At 37.3% G+C, this 25442-nt stretch overlaps 2 protein-coding genes across 2 annotated transcripts in view; both read right to left on the bottom strand.

Moving 5' to 3' along the window:
- Positions 1-2168, bottom strand: part of LOC120416955 (neuropeptide SIFamide receptor-like) — a 46630-nt gene extending 44462 nt beyond the window's left edge. Inside the window, exons 1-2 of the mRNA XM_039578859.2 lie at positions 1598-2168; positions 1457-1524 (exon numbers count right to left, since the gene is read on the bottom strand). The gene's annotated coding sequence lies outside the window, so the exon portion shown is untranslated. The remainder of the gene's footprint in view (positions 1-1456; positions 1525-1597) is intronic.
- A 4874-nt stretch (positions 2169-7042) lies between these two features.
- The window catches only part of LOC120416969 (uncharacterized), a 40156-nt gene continuing 21756 nt past the window's right edge, over positions 7043-25442 (bottom strand). The window contains exons 2-15 of the mRNA XM_039578887.2: positions 21237-21515; positions 20347-21167; positions 20157-20288; positions 19912-20097; positions 19524-19854; positions 16208-16420; positions 15147-15236; positions 14607-15040; positions 14175-14550; positions 13416-14107; positions 10834-10882; positions 7971-8687; positions 7475-7905; positions 7043-7408 (exon numbers count right to left, since the gene is read on the bottom strand). Of these exons, the coding sequence (XP_039434821.1) occupies positions 7106-7408; positions 7475-7905; positions 7971-8687; positions 10834-10882; positions 13416-14107; positions 14175-14550; positions 14607-15040; positions 15147-15236; positions 16208-16420; positions 19524-19854; positions 19912-20097; positions 20157-20288; positions 20347-21167; positions 21237-21515 (5054 nt within the window). The 3' untranslated portion in view covers positions 7043-7105. The remainder of the gene's footprint in view (positions 7409-7474; positions 7906-7970; positions 8688-10833; positions 10883-13415; positions 14108-14174; positions 14551-14606; positions 15041-15146; positions 15237-16207; positions 16421-19523; positions 19855-19911; positions 20098-20156; positions 20289-20346; positions 21168-21236; positions 21516-25442) is intronic.

The raw sequence follows: 25442 nt of genomic DNA, 5'->3' as shown, positions 1-25442 counted from the left end.
TTTAAATTACAGAATATTTGTTAAATCCACTCAAAGGATGATTATTAATCACTCCTAAAAGTTTCATGAAGATATTTCATGATTAAACTGAGTAAGAGACGATTTAATCTAAAAATTTTGCCATGCGCAAAGCGGGCTGTCAAACTTTGTTGACGTTTTTCTCTAAACCCCGAGTTGATTTACGGTTGCCACAATATCTCGAGATGGGAAGGACCAAATTGGCTGAAATTTGAGGTGAAGACTCTCAAGATGTATCATGTGTGCATGACGAAGCCCAATTTTTAAAATTTGCTTTTAGAAAAATATAAAAATCAAAAACTTTTGATTTTTTACATGAAAAACACAAAAATATTTTAATCTTTTTTTAAAATAACCTTTTTGAAAATCGAGCTTCGTCATGCACACGGAATCGGTTTAACGAGTCTTCACCAAAATTTTTAGCCAATTTGGTCAAGACAGTGTTGAGATATCGTGGCACCCGTTTTTTGAAATTGCTAACTTGAAATTGCTATATCTCGGCAATGGTGCAACCAAATGTCTTCAAATTTGATTTGTTAGTAGGTGAAAATGTATATTTTAATGCCCTGAAAAAATAATTTAAAAAAAGATGAAGTGTGTGCTCATACTAACCTCCGACTTTTTTGCCGATATACCAAAAACCAAAAACTTTTAATAAAATTTGCACCAGCCTAAGAAAAAGTTACTAAAATAATCCATAAGGTATTTTTCTAATGTTAGGAAGAAATGGTAAAACTTTGAAATTTGAAATCAAAAAATAGAAAAGCTATGTAATTCTGAATATGCGGATATGGTTCATTTACAAGTTTCAGAATATTAGTCAAATTTGGATGTGTGGTTCCATGTTTTATTATTAAATTCAATTTCATTTCTATATTTCGTCAACTTTATTCACATTTTTGAGGGCATATTGGAGCCAAAATACGTCAAAAATGTACATATTTTGTTCTTTTTGCAGTTGATTGTGTTCCAGTTTCTATTGTTATTTGAAAGTATTTCGTTTTTATTTACTATTTTTGCTGCATACAGAAATTAGCTATGATTGTTTTAAGTTGATTTAATTTACATTTTAAAGTATATTGTAAAAGTACTTTCTCACCGTTTTTGAAACTTCGATAGAGAAGAGAATGAAACTTTATAAAATTTGCAAAATAAAAAAATAATTTTCCTCACTTTTCCCATTTCCTACCTTTTTTTATTACATTTCTTGAACTCAAAAATTAATATGAAAAAGTTGGAAAACAAACTCAGCCAACCATGATTATGTGTAGGGTGTAGCAACTGTCTTACTTAAACTTGGAGACATAAATACTTTGAAAAATTTACAGTTTATGCAGAAAAATCAAACAGTCACTTCATCACAAGTTTTATAATATCCGAGTTCTAAAAATAGTCATTATACTACAATCCTGCATGTAAAGGTAAACACTTGACTCACTTGTTTGATCTGTTGATACTCAAGGTCGTGTAGCACACAATCCGCCGAGTCCTGGAAAAGCTCTAATCCTTTACCGGGGAAAATGATGACAAATTAAACCACAGCACATTTTTTTTCTCGCACAATCAGATGCCACTTTACCTCTGCACAATACATCAAGCTAAGCGACAAATTGTTTACCGCAACCGCATCCAACCAACGACGCATACTTCCTTGAACCAGGTCGGAACCGAGAATAATCTCTTTTGTTTTGTTCACTTCAAACACAAAACCACTCACCGGCTTAAAGGTTGAGTGCAATTCACAATAGAAAACTTGAACCTATTTAGCATTTTTCCCTTTTTTTCATATTCCGGAAAATTCCTTTGCCGGTGTTCCACACTTTTTCACAGCTTCTGTAACCGGTTTGTCACTTACAAAAAAAAAGTTGGTTTCATAAACGGTAATCCTCGAAAAATTGGAACTTGCACACAACCACTTCACCAAAATCCACCGAGCACATAACAGTCGCAAGAAAAAAAACAACAACAACTCAATTGTTGAAACGCCAAAAATCCAAAAGTAAACCGCGCAACGAAATTTACCGAACGACTCTAACAATAGAGTCACTCACCGAAGCTAGATTTCAAATCCTTTATACTTTTGCTCTCAAAAATGTTCACCGACAGAAAGAGAGCGGAAAAACCCGGCCCGCACGTCTGCATCCGGCGCCGGTCGACGTCCAAGTGAAAGTGAAAACCGGAAAAGCGCCGGGAAAACTTTGCCAGGTCTGTGGCGCGGTGCCGGTTCGTTCGCTGTAGATGAAGAGTTCGTTTTGTTCGGGGTTCGGCGGCGATGAAAGTGAAAAGCCGAACATCGTGCTGGGATTATGCTGCTTGATGCTAGCACGTGGTGCGATGTTGGGTGCGTGTCCTGAGGGTGGTGCTTTGGAAAGCATAAGTAAGCTTATAATTGTGGGAACAAAGTTGATATTTAGTAACAATTTTCGTTTTCTCACAATTTTTGATAATTTTCAAGATTTTTTTTTTCTCTCTGTGAATATTTTAGAGGTTGTCATGAAAAGACAATATTATAATTTTTTACGTTCAATATCTCATCAACACTTTCTATCCGAATGAATTTTCCTGAAAAAACGAGTATGTTTATGGCTCCGTGCTGTAAAAAAGGAGCAAAATCAATCCACTTTAACGACCCCCGGGTCTTTTGTGGTCTCTGTTGCAAGTTTCTGCTCATTTCTAGGCGTCCGACGGTTATGTGTGGTGAGTCATCCAAAACCTCTTTTACGCAAATGGACCGACGTTTTACTTCCCCATCCGATAGAAGGCTCCGTGCTGTGTGAAAATCAAATATGTATCTGTCACTTCTCCCTCCCACTAACATTTACACACAAGATCCTCTGTAATTACTCTTAGCTTAAAGGAAAATGTAATCACAAAAGCTGACATGGTCCTAACCTGGTTCCAGTACAAAAAAGGACCTAATAAAAATAATTGTATGAAAAAATAGCTGTCACTTCCAAAAAAATCACCCGGTTTATTTGTTAACTTTTATTCAACTCAATGTCAGGCTAAGTTTAAGCAAATCTAGAGTTTTTTTTAAAAAAGGTCCTATAAACTGTTGTCTCTCATATGTTTATAGGACCTAATCAAAACAAAAATCTAGATAATGTCGAACCTTTGCGGTTTGTTTATGGATATCACTAACACAAACAAAAACTGTATGGAAAACAAGCCAGCATCCAGCTTTGAGTGTGTAAGTAATTTTTTGTTGGAAAACCTTTAGAATTTCGCAGTATTTTTTCTATTTGTGTAAAACTTTGTCCATGTATTCTTTTCAAGGTAGCCATTATGGATCATTAGAGGCTTAGTGATTTTTCACGCTCAAAAATGGCAAATTTCACGGGGACCTTAACTTCAAAACATCAAATTTCTCGGAAATTTCGTGGAACGTGAAAAATATTATAACTATGAAAATCTTATGTTGAACTTACAGAAAATACTTTTTATGCATTATTATGCATTGTTTTCTATAAACTCAAAAAAATCTTACCTTAATTTGAACGTGACACAAACAAAAACTTTTACTAATATCACACAAAAACATATATATTTATTTTGAAACTATATTTATTTTGAAACCAAAATGCGTATTGTCATTTATTGGGCTGATTTTTTAATGATCTGCTATTATAGCTAAACAGTTTTCGCTGATTTGCTAACATTTTATCTTTTTTCATTTTATTCAATCTCATATCACACCAAATCCAACAAAACAATCTAACAATTAAAATAACCTTTTTGCGACATTTTGCCCAGTTGAAAATATTTTTTTGGGTTTTAATCTCACTTTTCAAAAAACTAAATTTAAAATCAATAGACAAAATAATTTAACCTGTAACGAAATCTTCAAATTTAATTCAAAATCAGAATAGAAAACAAAAAAAATATTTTTTTAACTGCCGCGGGAGCTATTCACCGAAATAATCAAATATCGTATACAGGACTCATAAAAAAATCTGATATGTTCTTCAAAGGTGACTTTAATGATAGACAAACTAAATAGAAAAAAAAACTAACTCATATAAGTATTTCTTTAATCTCCAATAAACCAAGCTGAGCAGTTCTCTTAGATTTCGGTCATTCGATTTTTTTTTGTATTTTTTAATCCGACTGAAACTTTTTTGGTGTCTTCGGTATGCCCAAAGAAGCCATTTTGCATCATTAGTTTGTCCATATAATTTTCCATACAAATTTGGCAGCTGGCCATACAAAAATGATGTACGAAAATTCAAAAATCTGTATCTTTTGAAGGAATTTTTTCATCGATTTGGTGTCTTCGGCAAAGTTTTAGGTATGGATATGGACTACACCGAAAAAAAATATACACGTTAAAAAAATTTTGGTGATTTTTTATTTAACTTTTTGTCACTAAAACTTGATTTGCAAAAAAAACACAATTTTTAATATTTTTTTATTTTTTGATATGTTTTAGAGGACATCAAATGCCAACTTTTCAGAAATTTCCAGGTTGTGCAAAACATCTTTGAGCGAGTTATAAATGTTTGAATCAATACTGATTTTTTCAAAAAATCGAAAAATTGGTCGCAAAAATGTTTTAACTTCATTTTTCGATGTAAAATCAAATTTGCAATCAAAAAGTACTCTAGTGAAATTTTGATAAAGTGCACCGATTTCATGTTAAATCCATATTTAGGTGACTTTTTTGAAAATAGTCGCAGTTTTTCATTTTTTTTTAAATTAGTGCACATGTTTGCCCACATTTGAAAAATTATTTTTGAAAAGCTGAGAAAATTCTCTATATTTTGCATTTTTGAACTTTGTTGATACGACCCTTAGTTGCCGTGATATTGCCATGCAAAGGTTTAAAAACAGGAAAATTGATGTTTTCTAAGTCCCACCCAAACAACACACCATTTTCTTATGTCGATATCTCAGCAACTCATGGTCCGATTTTCAATGTTAAAATATGAAACATTCGTGAAATTTTCCGATCTTTTCAAAATTTTCAAACCAAGACTAACATTTTAAAAAGGCGTAATATTGAATGTTTGGCCCCACTTTATCAAAATTTCACTAGAGTACTTTTTGATTGCAAATTTGATTTTACATCGAAAAATTTTTGCGACCAATTTTTCGATTTTTTGAAAAAATCAGTATTGATTCAAAAATTCATAACTCGCTCAAAGATTTTTTGCACGACCTGGAAATTTCTGAAAAGTAGAAGACATCAACTCTAAAACATATCAAAAAATAAAAAAATAAAAATAGTGTTTTTTTGCAAATCAAGTTTAAGTGACAAAAAGTTAAATAAAAAATCACCAATTTTTTTTACCGTGTATCATTTTTTTTCAGTGTAGTCCATATCCATACCTACAACTTTGCCGAAGACACCAAATCGATGAAAAAATTCCTTCAAAAGATACAGATTTTTGAATTTTCATACATCATTTTTGTATGGCCAGCTGCCAAATTTGTATGGAAAATTATATGGACAAACTAATGATGCAAAATGGCTTCTTTGGGCATACCGAAGGCACCAAAAAAGTTTCAGTCGGATTAAAAAATACAAAAATTAAAATTTAAGAAAAAATACCGATTTCGTAGAGAATTGCTCAGCTCGAATCTTTTAATTTGTTAAAAATTATATCTTTCAAATTTCAAATTAAATAATGATAAGATTGTTATTACAGTTTCCTAAGAAAAATTGATAAAATATTTTCTCAATAGTTTTCTTTACTCTGATGGAATTCAATTTTTCAATCTTTTTTTTTTGTTTTGCTTCTCCGGTCAAATCATTTACCGGAGGAAAAGAGAAAGACGACTATTTTATGTTACATGAATGTTTGCTTTTAATTGATTTCTACAAAAAAAATCTATAAAATTTAAAAAATCTGTGCAATCTTTTAAAAAATCGCAATATACTTGTTCGATAAAATTTAACAAGTTATGGATGAAAAAGACAAAATAAAAAAAAAATGCGAGCATATTTTTTTTCTTTGCCTGATTTATATTAACATCATTGAAGTTTTCGCAGCTTTCACTTTTCAGTAAATATGCTATCAATTTCATGTTAATGTATGTTTTGCTAACAATTTGTTAAGTGGTTTCTATCACGTTTTTCAATTGATAACTAATAAAATATCCTTAAAAAGTATTCTATGAATGAAATATTTATTATTTTATAAATTTAAAGAATTGATTTGAGAAAATTGATGAATTTCACGGGATTTCACGGAAATCTTCAAATTTGGCGAATTTCACGCTGTCCACGAAATCGTGAAAATACACTAACCCTTTCATTAGTTTATCATTAAAACGATCCAAACAATTTTGAGCTGTGGTCATGGCCAGTGAATTGTATTGGTCAAAGTTGTAGGTAAGCGTAGGGAATTTTCAGAAAAACAAGAACACGAGAAAATAAATTTCGATTCTTTTAGTTGACTTTCTATCACTGAGCTCAGAAATCTGTTATAAGCATTTTTTTAAAGGCAGCATTATTTAGAATAAGCTAGAATTTATTGTAGTGCACAATCTGGTGGACAATCTGGTACCGGAATTATACTTTTGTTTTGGAAAACATAAAAATACTGTGAAACAAAATTGGAAAAATCAAGAATGTTCTATGTTCCGTAGTTTAAAAAATACTGCGCTTGCACACGCGAAGTTTTTAACGATTTTTCTTTTACGCGAGCAACAAATTTTGAAGGATTTTTCGATAGCCACAATTACAGAACAGATCAAATCGAGTTCTGCAAAGCTCTAGGACCATCTAGACATCCTTACAATTCACTGGAATAAAATCGCCCGGATAGGTTGGGATATGCCTTTGAACCGGCGAGTTGAAGTTACCGTTCCAACTTGTTGGAATGAGTCATAGATCAAGTATCTACGATTTGTGGTTCCAGAGATATTGCAGTCTCAGACTTTGCGGTGATGCCAAAATATCGGGATTCTTACTTCTTTTGATTGTATTCACAGTTTAATCAAATTTTAGCATGATCAGAAAAAGTTTTTTGTTAAAGGTCAAAAGTTAGTGGAAATCTGTAAGTTTATTTGCCTTCATGTTACATTTGATTCAGTATTTATTTATTGAGTCTCAAATAAGAATTTAGAAAGATCATCTTATCCACTAGCCTTGCTTCTTATTTTCCGGGGTGGCCTTGAGCGGCTGCTTGATCTTGCCCATAAACAGCGGAATTTCGCTCGTTTTGTCCACGATCATCACCATGAACGGCTCGTCGCACACAAAGTGGATATCTTCGTACGCGTTCAGGCTGAGCGGGATGATTGTGATCTTGCTGACGGCCGTGGCCGTCGTTCCCTTCTCGTCGACGCTCAGGAACGAGTCCTGCTTGACGTCACCCACCTTTACCGGGCTCTTGGACAGCTTGTTGAGCGCCGTGTCGCTCTCGAAGATCTGCTTCACGCCGAGCTAGAAGGATCGGTAAAGATTTTTTTTAGGTTTCTAATGTTTTAGAGATAGTTTATTTTTTCCCACCTTCTTCAATGGCTCAACCAGCGAGATGGAGTCCTTGATCGTAAATTTGGGCAGCTGGAGGTGAATTTTGTTAGGATTGTAGTCTCGTTTGATGACTTTGAAAATGTCCTGCAAGTGAGCGCCGGTGACTTGCTCGAGATTCTTGTCCAGCTCAAAACGGGTCTTGGGCAGCAGCAGAACCATGGACAGCTGGTCACCCTCGTACGGCAGCTCAACCCAGCGCAGTCCGGTGTCCGGATCCCAGTACTCGCCAAAGTTGATTTCGCCGAATCGCAAGCGATTGGTTTGCTTCATCATGTGGACCGACATTTTGTTGTTTTGGGCGATTTGGAAACTGGCACGCTTGTTGGTCTCATTGAACTTGTACCGCCAGGTTCCCTTGAAGTAGATGGCATTCAACAGCAGCATTGACATATCCGGTGAGAGATTTTCTAGGTGATGAAAGAGAGATAGTTGATAAATATTTTGGAATAGCAGCTCTAGAAAAAATACTCACGCTCGGAAACAATTTCCTGAATGTTTCCACGAGTTTTCTGCGAAACCCAATTGTTTATCTCCTGAACCGCATTCGCGGTGTCTGAAAAGTCAATGTTTTCCAGCTTGATTTGGTTCTGCTTTCTAGAATGGTTGAACTCGTCCGTCAGGTTCATGTTCTTGGACTTGTAGAAGATTGAGGCAATGTCCAACTTGTTCATGGCGTCATCCTTGTTAGCCGTCTCGTGCAGCGAACGGATCAACGAGGCCGCTTCGCCGCTGTTCAACATGATGCCCTTGATCATCTCATTGCGTGCTTCATCGGAACAGCCCTCGGTCAGCTGTGCCAGTAAAATCTGCGGCGACAACGGGCTGATGACGTAGTTCTTGTCCGGGTTCTTGGGATCGGCCGCTTTGAACAGATCCAGGGCAAATTGCATTGCTTTTCCGGAGGGATTGTTAGACTGAGTCCATGTCGCTTCAATGCGGCATTGGCCCTTTGCGACATAGTAAGGTAAGACTTCTCGGCAGATCTTGTATTTTGGATTGAGCTGAAGTGTTCGGTCGATTTCGGACTCACACGTCTGACGCTCTAGATTTAGTTGTTCGCACACGCAGGCCCATTTGTCATCAGAGTCGAAGTTACATGCTCTTGGATCGTGGAAATCAGATGCCTGTTGTCGCTGGATAGTTTGTTTTCTATCCCTATTGCCCTGTGCAAGCGCAAAGGATATGTATACTGTGAAATAAAGAGAATACATTTTGAAATATTTTTTTTAAAGGTTTTGACTGTGTGACATAAATTAAAAATCAAATTATTCGCTCTACAGCATTGCCTTGGCGTTCCCGATTGCGAGATTCCTACTCGAAACTAGGTGTTCGAAGGCTTGATTGTTGAGGCAATTGCAAACCTCTTTTTACACCTTAGCTTCCATCCACCCCGGGATTCGAACTGCCGACCTTTGGATTGTTAGTCCAACTGCCTACCAGCGACTCCACCGAGGCAGGACCCAGGGAGACGACTCCTACACCTGGACTGAGCTAACGACCTAACCTTTTTTTTTTTTAGGTTAGCCCGGGGCCAACATTTACTTCCCGTCCGACGGAAGGCGTGATCAGACAAATCTCGTCTCGAAAAATGCCACCGGGACCGTCTGGGATCGAACCCAGGCCGACTGGGTGTAACATAAATAAAAAATGCTATTTATGGCTTTACTTTAAATTCAAATCAGAAGGAAGTTGTTGCCTTCTTAATCCAAAATTGCCAACCTATGGGCCCAATCCTACAATAATTTGATTGTTAAAATAGCAAAACCTTGTTGAAAATTGTGTTGAAACAGCACTTTAGGAGATGAATCAAACATTGTTGTTGATTTTATTGGGGGAACTTTAACCCTATGGGTCATTCGCTCCCGTGAATCAAACATTATATAGAAAGTTCCCGTAGTTTTGAAGATACTAAAATATCTGTAACAAAAATCTTGTTGCAAAAGCTCTGGTTGATGTGCTCCGTTAAACCTTATTTTTTAGTTGAGAAATTTTTATATGTTATTAATTTTTTCTTATGATTTAATTATCCAGGCAATTTTTTTACTGTTCAACTAATCGATTGTGGACATTCATTTCGTCATCAAAACCCAAAATATTGTAAGAGCAATTCCAGCCCAAAACAAGAATTTTTTAGGTGCTTTTTTTTATCGACCCTTTGACTTTAAAGACATGTTATCCTACCGTTAGGTTAGCCATTTTTGTGTATATGGAGCCAGTTGCACTGATAATGACATTTGAGAAGGGCGTTAGTGTTTTAAATATGTTTGCATTCCGTAATTTTAATATCGCTGTATCTTGAAGCCGTTGCATCTTATCACAAAGTGGCTTTCCGAGAAAAATACACTGAAAGAAAAAAACACGTCACTTTTATGAGATTTTTTGATTTTTATGTTAAAAAGTTTAATTTGAAGATGAGCCCACGATTTTTTTTTTCGTTCAATTTTTTTTGTGAAAATAGCTTAAGATGTTACAAAAAGACTCACAAAAAATGCAGGATGGAGCAACTCTCCTAAAAAATACAGAAATCATTTACTGAATACGTTTTTTTTTAAAGAGCTCTAAACGTCAATTTTTTTTTCAAAAACTGAATACGGGAATCGATTTTCCAGACAATTTTGAATATATGCACGTTTAAAGTGCAAATGCACCATACTTATGAATAAATTCATTTGTGGTTCTCACATTCGTGAACTTAATAATTCACGATTACGAGAACTGATTTTTTTCTGTGTATCGATAGTTATGAGTACATATATAAATTTCTTTTTAGAGAGCATTTGTAGGTTGGTCATTTCTATTTTACCAAAACAAACTTTGAGAATGTGAGGGAGGCATTATTTGTGTTACTTTTTGCAGACTTGAAAAGCGTTCTAAGTTCACAATCAAATAAAGTTTACATACAGTAAATAAACATGCATTCGCATCGCAACTCCACCGGAGAGAGAGAGATAAAGCGCCCGGGGTTTCCCCCAGAACGCTGATGTGGTCCTACTAGTGGCACTGACGGCTCTGTTTTGTTATGGTGTTCACTCAATTTGCGATCTGATCCCGCGCCAGCTGAAAGGTCGTCCAAAGACAACACTGATAACTGTCGGCCAAGGCACGTCGTCGACGACGACGATCTTCGATGCGAACGAAACGCTCGTACTATACCGGTATAGTTCGAGCGATCATCTTCGTAACTGGTTTAACCACGATTTGGGTTTTTCCAAAATTGTACATTTTTTCCAATGGGGATTCATTGTTACACTCACGATTTTGTTGCTAAAGCTTTTTTTTAGATTTCAAGTTAATCAAATTACAAAATGTAGGTTTACAGCAAAACATGTTCGTACCACTTAAAATTATCAGTATCTTCATGGTTGAGCCGCTGACGTTCTGGTTCTACCACATTAGAACGATTATACCGGGTTCCGTTTTCGAAGCGTTCCACCACCCGTTGGAAATCTACAGTTTACTATCGTATGGCACTGGTGTTCTGGTTCTGACTCGGCGATCTTGACGCGATCACGCAAGATCAACTACTGAACGTTAAGTCAACTTCAGCGCGACTACTGCGCCCCGTTTCGATCGTTCCTCGGGTGAGTGAGAATCGCACTAATACCAGTCTGGCTGGATGAGTAATAAGGCTCTGTTTGTTCATCGCGGTTTATGCAAATTTGGCTTATGTGTTAGACTTTGAATGACTTTAGGAAAATTAAACATTGTGTGGCATAGTCCTATAATATTATTTTAATTTTTTAAAAGGCTGGTAATAAATTTCTTTTTAATTTTTTCCCACTTAAATTTTTGACAATTATTTTTAAAATTTTGAATAAAGTATCACAAAATGTCGCGTTTCACGTCTTTTCATCCTAAAGTTTCGCGTCTTTTTCCAATCTGTTGTCTCTATAATCAAAATTTGTCAAAAGCTTTAATGTGCCCATTTTAAGTATAATTTCAAAATATACGTTACCAGAGTTGTAAAAATATCAAACTTTCACTTCTCAAAAGCCACCACAAACCTCTCAAAACCGGTGAGTGTGCGTGCACGAGGAAAAGAGAAGGAGTGATGCTCCTGCTTGAAAACACGAGATAAAAGAAGAGAACTCACAAGCTTTATGACGGTCGCTATCCTCTCTGATGTTTTGGTGCAATTGACATCAAATGATAGTTTTTCCTATCACTCATTTACAAAACTGAACGTTACACAATGCGTTCTAAACATTTTACAGTTTTTTAAAGATACATTTTACCAACATTTCTTTAACGGAAATCTTTCCTCTTGTTTGAATTTTGTCATTCATTTTTATTTTGAACACATTTTTTTTTGTTAGTTTAATGTAAAATCTACAATCTTTTGCATATTTGGTGCAAAATGTGGTTTTCTATATTCAATTTATCCGAGAAAGTCGTCGTCTTAAAAATCGAAAACCCGAGTTTCTTGGTTCTAACCTGGTCTCGGCATTCCAAGGAACCTCATAATGATGAATGAAATTTGAAGCTATTAGGTGCTCTAACAACTGGTGTCCCTATTCAGACGGCAGTCCCGTTTCGCCCCAGTTGACGGTAACAGCCAAATTCATTTTAAAAACATTTTCTTTCAATTGCACACCCAAAGATAAAGTCCATGCGGATAGTCCTTTCGAAAAGAAACGAGAGGAAAGTAGCATTTGGCGTGAGTAATGACCTCTCGCGCTACAACAACAGCAAATCGTGTTCATTCGTTCATTAAAACAGTTCATCCCATTGAGTGGCTTATATAAATAAATGACCGCCACTCAACCACCGAACCGTGGTGGCCGATACGGCAAAGGCGCAGTTCAATTCGCTGAAGGTTTTGGGTTCGAGTCTCGGTATCGACACTTTTCTTTGTAGGATGATTTTTTTGGAAAATTAACTAACGTATAAAGTACTCTCGGTAATTTCGGAATTTATTTTACTACCGAACCATGCTATTAATCCTCTCGTATACCGATGCAGTTCTGGATGCAAGAGGGCATTTTGAGAAATTGTTATGCTACGAAAAACATAACATCTATATTGGTTGCCGTTTTTTAGACATTTTGAAATACATTTTTTGGATTTAAAATTGTAACTCGTTTAAAATCTAAAGCACAGAACAAAAAAAATCGTTTTTTAAGCTTAAAAACTATTATTCTTGTACGGATTGAAGTTAAAATTATCACTAATTGATAGTTTGGAGCTAATGATATGATTTTAGGCTTGAGAAACATAACAAATATAATGCAAACGTGGATTTTATGACAGTTTCAAATATATCCCGGGAACCCGGGAATTCTAGGGATTTAAAAAATATTTTTTCTGTTTCCCGAGAAACTAAAAACCCGGGAAAATTGGACGCCCTTTGCTGAACAAGATAAAAATTGAGTGTTTAGTCAAAGATAATAAAGAAATTTATAATTGCATAATTAAGCAAAACTAAACTATGTTGGTTTGTATACGAAATACTGAGAAGGAAAAAAGCTAACAAATGTATTTTTTTTTGCATTTCCGCCGTGAAGATAATTACTTTTTCTGTCTTTCTCGAAACAGTCAGCCTACTTTTCTCTACCAAAAATAACAGAATCGAATAGTAACCCTTGTCAAAACAAATGCTAAAAAGTTCTACGGATGCAGAAAGGCTGAATTTTTTAGCACTTGTTCTGAAAAGTAATTTTTCTGAAAAGTAATCGAAATCGCAAAAAAATGTATGGAACTCGTTGCAAAACTTGATTTTTTCATCACTCGTCGTTTTTATACAACTCGGTGGTCCTCGTTGTACGACTCTTGCTTACAAAATCTTTTATTGTAATTAGTTGCATAAACTACTATAACGTTTTTAACTCCAAACTGTCGACCGTGAAGAAAATAAACTTTGTTTAATTTATAGATGGTTTATTTAAAAAAAGTATCTGAACACTTCCGTTGCCACTCATTCCTGCGGCTCGTACACCTGCCCGATAAAGACCGGGTACCGTTCCTGCTTGTCCACGATCATAAGCGCGAACGGCTGGTCCACGTCGAACTTAACGTCCCGGAACTGGGGCGTAATGCTGAGCGTCACGATCGACAGCGACGCCACCGAGGTCGCCTTCGTCCCAAACTCGTCCACACTCAGGTAGGACCGTTGCGTTACGTCCGAAACGAGGGTGGCATCTCTGTTAAGGTACGGCAGAGAGTCCTTGTCGTTGAAGATCGCGTTGACGCCCAGCGATTGGAGGGCCGGGATTAGCGAGACGGAATCGGTGAGGGTGAATCTAGGCAGACGAAGGTTCACCTTGGTGTTGATGTAAGGAACGTGGAGTTCTGCCATGATGGAGGCCAGGTCGTACGGCTGGAGTTGACGGAGGGCCTCCTGAAGCCTGTGGGGTTGAAGCGGCAGGAATACCAGCATGGCGAGGTTGTCTCCCTCGTAGGGAAGTTCCACCCAACGGAGACCGTTTCCGTCGGCGAATTGTTTTTCGCCGTAGCGTAGTTTGTTCAGCTGGAACATGCTGTTGATGGAGATCTTGCGGTTGGGAGTCGCTTGGAACGTGCTCGGTTCGGTTTTAATAAAGGTGTACTTCCACTTGCCCTTGAAGAAGATGGAGTTGGCCAAAACCATTCGCGTGTAGGCGTTTACGGATCCTTAAATGTGAGAGAAGAATGTCAGTCATTGCATTGGTGGGTACGGCTTGAAGGTTTCTGATCTTACCTGGATTCAGAATCTCATTGATAAGTCGGTGTGTCTTTTCGGAAACCCAATTGTTGGCTTGGCGAGCTGCCTGCGCCGGATGGCTGAAGTCTACGGGGATGACGTCGACGTCACGCAGTTTAAGTGCTTGATGGTAAGTCTGGTTCACCTTAGAGTCCCGGGCAAAGAAGTTGGCCGCAGCCGTTTCAATCGTGTTCACTGTCGATTTGGATATTCTGTCCAGGGATTGGATGAGCTTAGCTAGTTGTTCCGGATATAACCGAATGGCACGGAATAACTCAGCACGAGCTGCAGGACTGGCAACTTCTATGAGGTTGGAGAGAAGTTGCTGTGGTTGAAGAGGACTTATCACGGAGTCCCCTTGAAGATTTAGAGACTGTAAATAAAACATTTAGTTAAGGCCTTAAATTACTTCAAATACTAAAATCTTACCTTAAACAAATTAAGCGCAAACTCCATAGCTTGATATCCAACGGTATCAACCAGTACGGCTGGTGGCACATCTTCGTAATCGTTGTCCTCCAGCGGCTGAGGTCGTCGGACTGGTCCCTGCATCTGTAGTGGCTTCTGGACTACAGGTCTGGACGTAACCTGACCAAGCTGTTGAGCAACCTGCCGTTGCGTTGACCGGGTCTGCAGTTCCGAATCTTCCGTGGGGAACATAATGGCGTCCGGTCCAAATCGGCTGGATATGGCAATAGTCTGGCCGCAATCGTTGGGCGAGAAGAAGTAACCATTATCTGAGGGACACAAGAACATGTTGGGCCTTTCTCGGGCCACCTGGTTGACGTAGTTGCAGCAGCCCACCGGATCCCGGTGATGGGTGGCGGTGCAGATGGTTTGGAACGCTTGCCATACGCTGTATGCTGGAAGAAGAGTTTTTAAGACCTTTTTCAGCAGCAGTTGACATAATCAATTTCACAAAACATTTTAACTATTATTTACAATTTTTCACTCAAATATTTTACTTACAGCTTGCTTTATTGTCTGTTGAACAAAATCGGTCTAAAATGTTTCTGGGATTTTCTGCATAGCCAAGAATGGCCGTTGTCGCCACTAAAGCTGTATAAAATAAGAAAATAGAGCAATTAACTATTGTTTATCTTAAAGGAAAATATACTATCACTTTAATATGAATAATATTAATTGTAAATAAACAAACAGCTGCTCCAATCAGCCAAAGCCATTTGTACCCACCATCTTTAGATTTAATCATTTTTTCGTTTCAGGATCATCGTAAACATGGTTTTGTTCTATTGTTTTTTTTTAATGTTAATAAGGCATGATATTAATAAACGTTACAATCAAATGTGCACATGTTAATTGTAATAGAAAATCGATACCCCATTTGGTATTAAACCAAAGTATCGTCCAAATCTGATATTTCTAAAAAGAATTACATTATTAGCAAAGCATCGAAAGCTTCCAAAAACATCTCTTTCTGCAAACCGAATCCGCAATAAAGGCGCGCCAGTTTGACCGGTTTGAAAGAAACATTTTGGGATTCCCCCGAAGGCGATTGGTGGTACGGTACAGCTACGTCCAATGATCCTGCAGACTAAATCATCGGAAAAAAGAAGAAATCTGGAAAGTTTTTTGATAAGAACCGCAAAATCTATTCGTACCGCCGAGTTTGCTACACATTTGTGCCATAAAAGTGTGACTTCATTATATGAAACGATTTGTGTTCCAAGTTAGCTTTGCTCAAAACAGGTTTTGAAGATGGACTCAGGGTTGTTTTTATTGCAGGAAATTATGAGTAGGTGACAAAACCTTCTGGAAGTTTGCAAACTTAATTGTTTCACTTAATTTCACGCAGAGAGGACACTTTACCAACTATAAGCTTGTACATGATCAGCAGCTAATCCAGCGTGTCCAACTATATCAATCCACTTTGTTTATCAACCCTGAACCAAAAGGGTTTCCCCAACAACTCGACACCGGACCGCGTTCAACTCAAGGTGCTAATTGACTAACGATGGTACTCGAGGCGTACTACTACCGAGATGTCCTTGAGTGGATGGACGACGTACACCCAACTTGGACGATACCGTACCGAAGACTGACCGGGGCGAAGATTTCTAGACCGCCTAAGCTAATATGAGACAACACAAGCTCGGAGAGATATTCGAGCGAGATGACGAGGATGAGACATCGTCGTGGTCGAAAGCCGGTTTTTGTGCTGTGAACTTGCTGCTGCCGCTTGGTGGTGGTGCTCCACCTTCCTTGCTTATCTGGCTTCATAGCTGAAAGGAAATAAAAGTAGTTATCGTGTCTATTGGAGGACCACATTTGTGACAGATGTGGAGAGTTCTATGCTGGCGAAGCTTGGAATTAGCGAAGGAAAATTATGCAAATTGTTAGTAGTTTTGTCGAAAGGATCAATTTGGACAGACGAATCTCTAAAATTAAGCATAAAAGACCATACTGGGAAGTTTTATAAACTAATAGATTTTTTTGTTAAAATCAATCAACTAAAGTTTTAAAGCATTTTTATTCAAATAGAAGACACTTTCGAATGACACTGCATATTTCAAACCGGTTTTGGATTTGGATTTTTTATGTCATTGAAATTTTATTGCACGTTAATTTACAGTTTTTGAACATGGATGTTATTTCATTATACATATTAATAGTCAACTACACTAACATGGGAATACAGCCGTTGTAAAATTTTCATTTAGTAATAACACGAAACATCACAACTAAAAGAGGCAGCACAATTAATTTGTTGCATCGAAATGATTGTTTTGAGGATTGGTCATTGCAAGATACAACATCTTTCTTTGGAGCTTTATGGTCCATGCCGCCCATAAGTTTTAATAATTAATGCTTGTACAAATAATTAACAAAAGTTTTTGTCACCCCCACCGAATTCGTGAAGGGACCATCCATGAACCACGTGGACACTTAAAAGGAAGGGGGGTTGTGATTTCCAAAAATTGTTCACGATCCATACAAAAAAGATTTTTTTATGGACATTTTACACCAAAGGGGTGGGGAGGGGCTTCGAGATTCGAGAAAAAAAGTGTCCACGTGGTTTATGGATGGTCCCAAACTGTGTTCAAGAATTTGAGAACCACGAAGGAATGTATTTACGTTTATAGTGCAAATGCACCGTACTCATGAATTATTTTCCTTCGTGGTTCGCAAATTCATGAACACAATTCACGATTATGGGGATCGATTTTTTTTCTGTGTTGTCTCGTGCCAGTTTTGCAAAATTAATGTTTTTGTTTAAACCGTGACATTTTTTTACCTGTAGAAGTCTGAAAATCTGCTTAAATTTTTTTTCATTAAAATTTGCATTTTATTTTTTATTTTTATTTGTTTTATTTGTAAAATTTTAAGTTTTTCAATATTGTTTTATGTAGTCAAAAGTATTACAGATTTTTTATAAATTATTATAGTCATGTTACCACCGAAAATTTGCAAAATATACAAATATGGCAATGAATTAATGAAATGTTCAATTCGGATATTTGGTCAAAAAAAGGACAAAAAAATCTAAATGTCCCCTATTTGATTAAAACTGCAAAAAATAGCCTTATAATTGTTCAAGGTTTTTAAATGAAAATCAAAATTTTCGGCGGTTTTTTTTAGATTAATGGTTTATTATAATCTTTGTCAGACTTTGGCAGATTTCTACTGATATCAAATTTTGTACCAATTTCGAGTTGAGTTGAGGTTTATCGAGAACTGAAAAAATAATAATATTTATTTTAATGAAAATGCGAAATCTAAATTTTTGATGCGAAAAATAATTTAGCCATCAGAATATTAGAGGCTTTTGAAAACAAAAGTTTCGTGGTTCATTTGAATTTACAAGCATATAGTTTTCATCCCTTCGTTTTGCCTGGAACAGGAGTGAACAGTCTGCAAAGACGGTGTGATTGTCTATGAATATTGTTGAATTTTTAATGAAGAAAAACTATATGAATATATATGAATAAAGTATAAAAATGTTTTTTTCCCTTATTCAGTTAGCAAAAAATGCAATTCCGCTGTAAACTAATTATTTCTCCTGTCATTCTCGTATGACGTAAAGGCCCTTAAATGGGCCTTGTGTTGAGAAGTTATACTTTTTCAATGCAACATTTTTTGAAATTATAAAAAAAACACCTTTTGAATTGAATTTTAAGTCAATTGCTATGTGTTTAGTCAATTCACCGATAAAAACAAAAAAATATTGAAAAATGACACTTTTCGATACAAGTGTTGAAAAGTTCAACTTTTCAGAACTGGTATTGAAAGTTATTAATTTTCTATTCTGTTATTTTTGGTAGGGATAAGTAGGCCGTTTCGTTTCTCCAGAAGGACAGGAAAAGTAAGTAGTTTCACGACGGAATTGCAAAAACTACTATTTTCCACACTTTTCAATAACATTTCGATGCCTCTGCGCCCTCTTGTACTAAGCTTGCTGATTTTCCTATCTAGTTAGCATAAGAAAGCACAGAGGCATCGATGTATGACGTGTCACAAGTGTGCACGATCATTTTGATGAGAAATTGGTCCATGTCACAAGTTTATTGAAAAATAGCCAATAAAACAAACGCCTTATGAAACAGATTTTCTTTCTTTTATTTTCCATCTTACTAAAAATAATTTAAGATTTTACACATAAATAGGCTTATACTAAGGGTCCTCGTGTCGAAACATCAGTAAAATTGTGTGTCTTTTTTCATTTTCTATAAGGTCGAAACTGCATTCATCACTAGTGAGATGTGTAATTTTTAGTTTTACCAGTGCCAATCTCGCTCTCCCGTATCGTTGAACAACGGCGAGCACCACCTCTGTCGAAATTCCAATACAATTTCAAAATAAATTTTTCATATTTTGAAAAGATGAATTTAAGTTTTTGCGAACACTTCCGAGTTGCGTTGAGCGATTCTTGACCGCTCAATGCGAACCCAGAAATGTCCTTTCAATGATTCCGGTGGTGCTCGCGCAGTGGAAATCGCTTCTTTTTGGTATAAATTAACATCATCTTATGAAAAACCAGCACAAGATGCGTAAATTTTGCTTTCGTAAACCTAGTTATGACATTTTTGTTGGGGCGATTCCACCGAGTTGCTCAAAGGATCTGTCGAATCGAGACGCGTGGAGTAGTTGAAAGTGGTTGTGCGAAGTGTGCTGTTCCTGTGTGATTTATGGACAAATTTGTTGTGGAAAATGGTGAAGATGTAGACGTGTGTGTTTTATTAACCTACTGGCTAAACTATTGGCGTAACCCTGAAAATGCTGATGAATGCAACTTCAAGTGCACAGTCGAGAAGGAGTTAGCTTAACTAGAACGTTAATATTTGTATGTTCACTAGCCTAGTGCTAAGCGCCTAAGCGGTGACGATCACTCGTCCGCGGCTGGGACGTCGGTGATCTTGCCCGCGACTATCACCGTACCGTCGAGCGTATCACGCACGAAGAATACAAATGGCCGGTCAACGACGAACCTTTCTGCCGCAGCATCCGCTGACGCCGCTACGGTGGTGACCTCTTCGATGTCCTGATCGTCACAGGTCTTGGCTTCGACGGCATTTGCGGCGGACAGCGATAGCTCGCTGCTGGCTCCTTCGTCCACTCGGATGGACACGTGCTGCACCAGTTCGTCTACGTGGATCTTCTGCTCGTCGGTGATTCCGCTGAGGTCCGCCTTGGACGTGAACATCGTGATCAGTCCCAGCTGAAACAAAGGGAATGGGTTAGCAAGAGGTAGTGAGTTGAATCTTAGAACTTCTACCTTAGCCAGTGCCTTCTCAGCCCTGCTCGTAGTGTCAATGTGGAACTTTGGCAAGGTGATCTGAACCGACTTCTGCACGAGACTCTTCTGAGCACTGCTCAGACTGTCGCTGTTGAAGTTCTTGATCAGATCCTTCAGTCCTTCCGATCGGTTTGGTACCATAACCAGCAGGGTGTAGCGGGTGTTCTGCAAAAAAAGTAAGCAGGTTAGTTTGAGGAACCTGGAAGAACATCTCAGCGTATTACATTATATGGCATCTCGACGAACTTGGCATCCAGCTCCTGGCTAGATCCAACGCCAAATTTGCCCGTGGTCTGCATCAGCATAACTTGCGATTCCTGACCGTTGACGAAGAAGCTTCCGGGTTTTGATTTCATCTGTAATTGAGTTGTCATGATCAATACTCAGAAAGGAATGATCACACGCTAGTCTTACCTGGAATGGGGTCGCCCAACTTCCTCGGTAGTAAAGACCGTTGAACAGCAGCATCTTGGATTCGCTTTGCTCACCATCGCTGGTATCGGCCTTCCTGCCGACCAGCGAATTCCCACTGAGAGCTGACGCGATATCGCCGGACAGGAACGATCGGCGCACGTTGAACCTCCTCCGGGAGACCTGACTCTCCACGGCGTGCATGATCTCGTGTTCGTCATCCTCCAGCCGCTTCAGCGACAGACTCATCCGCTGTGGAGTATCCAGCACAAAGTGATCCACTTCTCCAATCGCTTTCAGCAATGGTTCGTCCAGAACCTCATTGGTGTGCTCCTCCTTCTGCTTAGCGATTTCCTCCTTGATCTTGTTCGGTTCCACGTACTCCTTGTCGTCAATGTTTTTGTCAAACTTGGGATTCTCATCCTCGGTAACTTCGTCGTACTTGGAGTTGATCGCGACTTCCGCGCGAACGTTGTCCTCCACTGGCAACGCCTTGATCTTCAGATCCTCAAACTCGATAATGTCCTTGCTGTTGTTGTTGGACGGAACGACCACCGCCGGAGTGTTAACAACCGTTGGTGCCGGATCCGGCGTCAAATCGATCGAAGGTTCGATCGGTCCGAGCGACGTCTTAGGTTCATCAAAATTGTAATCGTTACGCTCGATATCACGCACGTCCACGTAGTAATTGTTCAGCAGCACGTCCCGGAAGCCCGGCTTGACCGAGTTGTTCTTGTAGATGTAGAACCAACTCTTGAACTGCGGCTCGTTGGACGGGTTCTGCGAGTTCAATCGCTTCAAGGACTTGTCGAAGGCGTTCCGAACTACAAAAAAGGAAAGCAAACGCATGTTACAGACTCTCTCAAGCCATTTTCCCCCCTTGCAAACCTTACCGGCGACCTTATCGTTGGGAAACTTGAACACGTCGTAGAACTCCTGCAGCGTTTGGCCCTCGGCGCCCTCGCTGATCATGGCCAGGATCGAGGAAAAGCCGATCGGGGAAAACACCTGGTTTGCGCCCGACTCCATGCTGCCCTTGAGCAGACTGGCCGTGATGACGTTGGTCGAAAGGCCCACCAGGTGTGGCCCATCGCCATCGTTATCCCGCGAGAATCGCTGCAGAGGGGGCAGAGCGCTGGCTAGGCAGGCACATGTCGCGACCAGCAGCAGACCTGGGGGAGGTAATCGAGAAAAATAAGGATGATATGTTGAACTAGTATTAGTCTATACATTAAAATTTAAAAGGGTAATTAAAAAAAACTGTTACTTTTATGAGAAAGAAATTAGAGCCATTTGTATGGTATGTCCACGTATCCTTCCTCCCCTATAGATTCTGTTAAATGTGATCTGTTTACAGAATCCTCTCTGCGGCAAACACAACGCAGTAGGGCTGACCACTATTTTTTTCATACATTTGCAAGTTTCAAACTCACTCATTAGTCCAATCCATTTGTCTGTGGTGCACTCAAGAGGTGTGAATCGGCTATGGAAAATGTTAAGTGATCGTTCCGCTACCATTAATAGCGGCAAAGCTTTCCAGGCGCGAAAATTTGGCCAAACACCTCGGTTGTGTTGTAGAGGCGCGCTCTCAGACGGAGCTACCTTGGAATCCAATTGAGTCGCAGAAATGAAAGAAATATACCCAGAAACAAAATAAAAGCTTAAGCTGAAAGTGAGCACCAGCACAGGTTGTTGGAGGTGTGTGAAATTGGCGTTTTGTTTTGGCTAGATTTTTTTTGATGGGGTTATGCAATCGTTCAATTGGCGGTTATAAAACTATTTCGTGAGGGAAGTGGCAGCAAGGGGGCTTTGAAGTGTTTTCGGACAGGTTGATGCATTGATTGGATGGTAAGCACTGATTGATTGATATAAGACACCACATAAATTTGCGGTGTAGTAAGTCATAATTGGCAATCAATTCAATATCTCATTGCTCATTGCGTTGTGTTTCCTTATGTTAACAAACGTATCAATTTTCAAAAGACCACAGGAGTCAATTCGGAGTCTTTCTCATTTCAAATTTCTTAAAATTTATAAATCATTTTACAGAGACTTAAAGATGCTGCGCCATCTCATCTTACACTTAAATTTTACGACACTTTAAATGACGCACGATGAAAAATAACATACTGATTCATCTTCGTAAACAAAAAATCCTTAAAAAGAGACCAAAGTAGGTATTTTTTGGAGGCATCAGCGCGTGTAAAAAGTTTGTTACAACCTCGTCAGCACCAGACACTTTTTTTTGTCGAAACGACTCTCAGAACATGAAACAGAGAAACTTACTGCTGTTTTATGACATTTTTCTCCTATAAAACACAAAAAAAACATGATGTCCGGCAAAGGAGTAAATTAGCCTGAATGAGACAACTCTGAGCGGCAATCTGCTATTAGCGGTGAAAAAACAAGCGTTCCTTGTGAGTTAATTTCCGGTTTCTTCAGCAGAATTTTAATTTTGTACATGTCATTATTCAAAATCAGGCACCATATCGACATTCAAGGATTCTTTTTCCTTTGATTTTATATTAACAAACAGTATTTTAAAAAAGATGTTCAATTTACAATCAATTATTTGAAAAATTGCCTAAAGGGAGATTTGATCCCTGCATTTTTACATATAGGTATCTGAGTGCAGTCACTGAAACCAGCCTCAAGTTCAATTGATCGTCTTAGTTTTTCGAACATGGAATTCTTTAGCATATTTGAAGATTACTAACCGTCTTCTGGAGCGAAATGGGACACATGGGGCAAATTGGGACACTTTTGATTAGTTTCGGATGAAACAGACACGGAACAAAAGTGCATCGTTTTCCAAATTTCAAGATTTTAAGTACTCTAAAAACTGCTGTCCCTATTGAGACTGTAGTCCCGATTCACCCCAGTTGACGGTACTGCTGTTTGTACTGTTTTCAAATGATTTGTTAACTACAAATATCATCATTTCGACGCTGTCGTGTTATCTTGTCGCACGTCGCAGTTTAATGTTTGACCTTGAATAAACAAAAACAAGAGCACGCAATGTAAACAATAACAAATACTATTTGTTTGGCAGACCGTTCTCAGCATTGTCCCGATGTTTGGTTGAATTTGATTGTCAAAATGCTAAGTTATAATTGGGTACTGAAGCACTATGCCAATTTTTATGTACAACTATAAAACACGATTAAAAACCATTTCTGATCACTTTTTTTCATTAAAATGCAAAAATTTGTTTTGACAAGACAACATTTTTTTCGATGGATCAACTATGGTCCCCTTGGAACAAGCTGTCAAGTAGGAGCTTTTCTGTCAAGATGGGCCGCGAGGTTATTTTTTCAAAATTGATTTAAAAATCCATTTTAAACTCTTTGAAACTTTGATTGAAACTTTTTCCATATAAAAGGTGACAACAATGCACCAAGTTTTTTTTCAGTTTTTATTAAATATCTCAGGCTTGAAATCGAATAACTGAAGGTCAAAAGGTAAAGCACTATGAGCTGCACATAATAGCATTTTTAATTCATTTTGATCTAGAATGCACGCGCGACGAGATAGCACTACAGCGACGATTTGTTAACCTGCTCAATTCTTTCTACCTATTAATATTTAGGGTTTGAATATCTTTCAACATAACACTTTTTAAATTTGGAACACAACCCCAAAGTATGGCACGCGTGGTCATTTTTTGTGGCCCGCGGACTCATTTTGAATGATCATGTAAAATGGCCCTTTGACGCATCTTTAAGTGATTTTATATTTCCTAGAATTTAAAGTTAAGTTTACGCCTATTTTGTGAACCTTTTTAGATTTTGTTAATATAAAATTTATTGTTTATACGGGATCAAAGTATGGAAAACCCATACAAATACTGTGATAAAAATCTATCATATCGTAAGAGATTAAACACAGTAAATTATTGCAAAATTTTCATCAAATATTTATTGAAATTTTGTTAAAATTTGAGGTTTTTTTTATTTTTAAATCCTCAATTTAAATACAACTTTAAAACATTCATTAAATTTGTGAAATCATGATTGTTGAGGCATGAAAGTTGCAATGAAAAGCAGATAAATAATATTTATGCTGGTATCTTTTTTTTGATTTTCTGATTTAGTAAAACTTAACCAATTGATTGGAGGCTTTTTTGTACAAAACTGTTTATTTTTCTTGTTTTCTAATATTTTGATTTTTGTTAGTTTTATAAATTGAAATTTAAAAAAAACATGTTTTTCTCATATGGCCCGCAAGCTCATGTGAGCTTCAAATTTGGTCCGCCATTCAAAAACTTTGAGCACCTCTGCTATATGTTTTATACGAAATTACGGTAACATACATAAAATTCGTAATTTGGAAGAATTAAAAAAAATAGCTGACAGTTTCTTTGAAATGTTGGAGAGGGAACAAATGCAAGTTTTTTTTAAAGCACTTGGCTCGACTTAAGAATTCTTATGATCACAAAACCCTTATCAGCCAAACAAATTTGAGTGTTTAAGCTTTTAACTCGTGCAAAAAACCTTTTTTTTTTAATTGTATGAAGACTTATATAGTAAAACTATAAATGCAAACTGGCTCCTTCTGTCATAGGGCATGCATGAACAAAGTTTCATCCAAATCAAAATTACAGTATGACGTTTTGAAAAATTCCACAGGTTTAATTAAAATTTTCGACTTAAAAAAATTCTGGATTTTTTTAACCGATTTTTAACTTAACCTTACAGGTATGGATACAGGTACTATGGATAGCTTTTTAATTTTATGCAATTTTCGGAATAGTAGAGATTTAAACCTTATTTTGAATTTTGTTACTAGACAATAATTTATAAATCTATGACAAACATGTTTTGTCACTATCACTGTGAACTCTTAAAGAGATACATAAAAATGTCATATTTTTTACCAAAACATTGGAAAAGCATAATTGACTTAAATTGATATTGAAATTGAAAAAACTCCTAAAACCGATTGTAAATTATTCAGTATGTATTGTTCTACGTTTGTTTATGTTATAATACTCACACAAAATTATATCTTTTAATTTTAGGGCCACAGATCGATAAAACACGTTAATGTTCAGAAAAAAATTATTCTTTTCATAAATTCTATTACATTCTGCCAACATT

The sequence above is a fragment of the Culex pipiens genome, chromosome 3 (assembly GCF_016801865.2).
Source record: "Culex pipiens pallens isolate TS chromosome 3, TS_CPP_V2, whole genome shotgun sequence".
NCBI lineage: Eukaryota > Metazoa > Arthropoda > Insecta > Diptera > Culicidae > Culex > Culex pipiens.
This window is presented reverse-complemented; position numbering and strand designations above follow the sequence as displayed.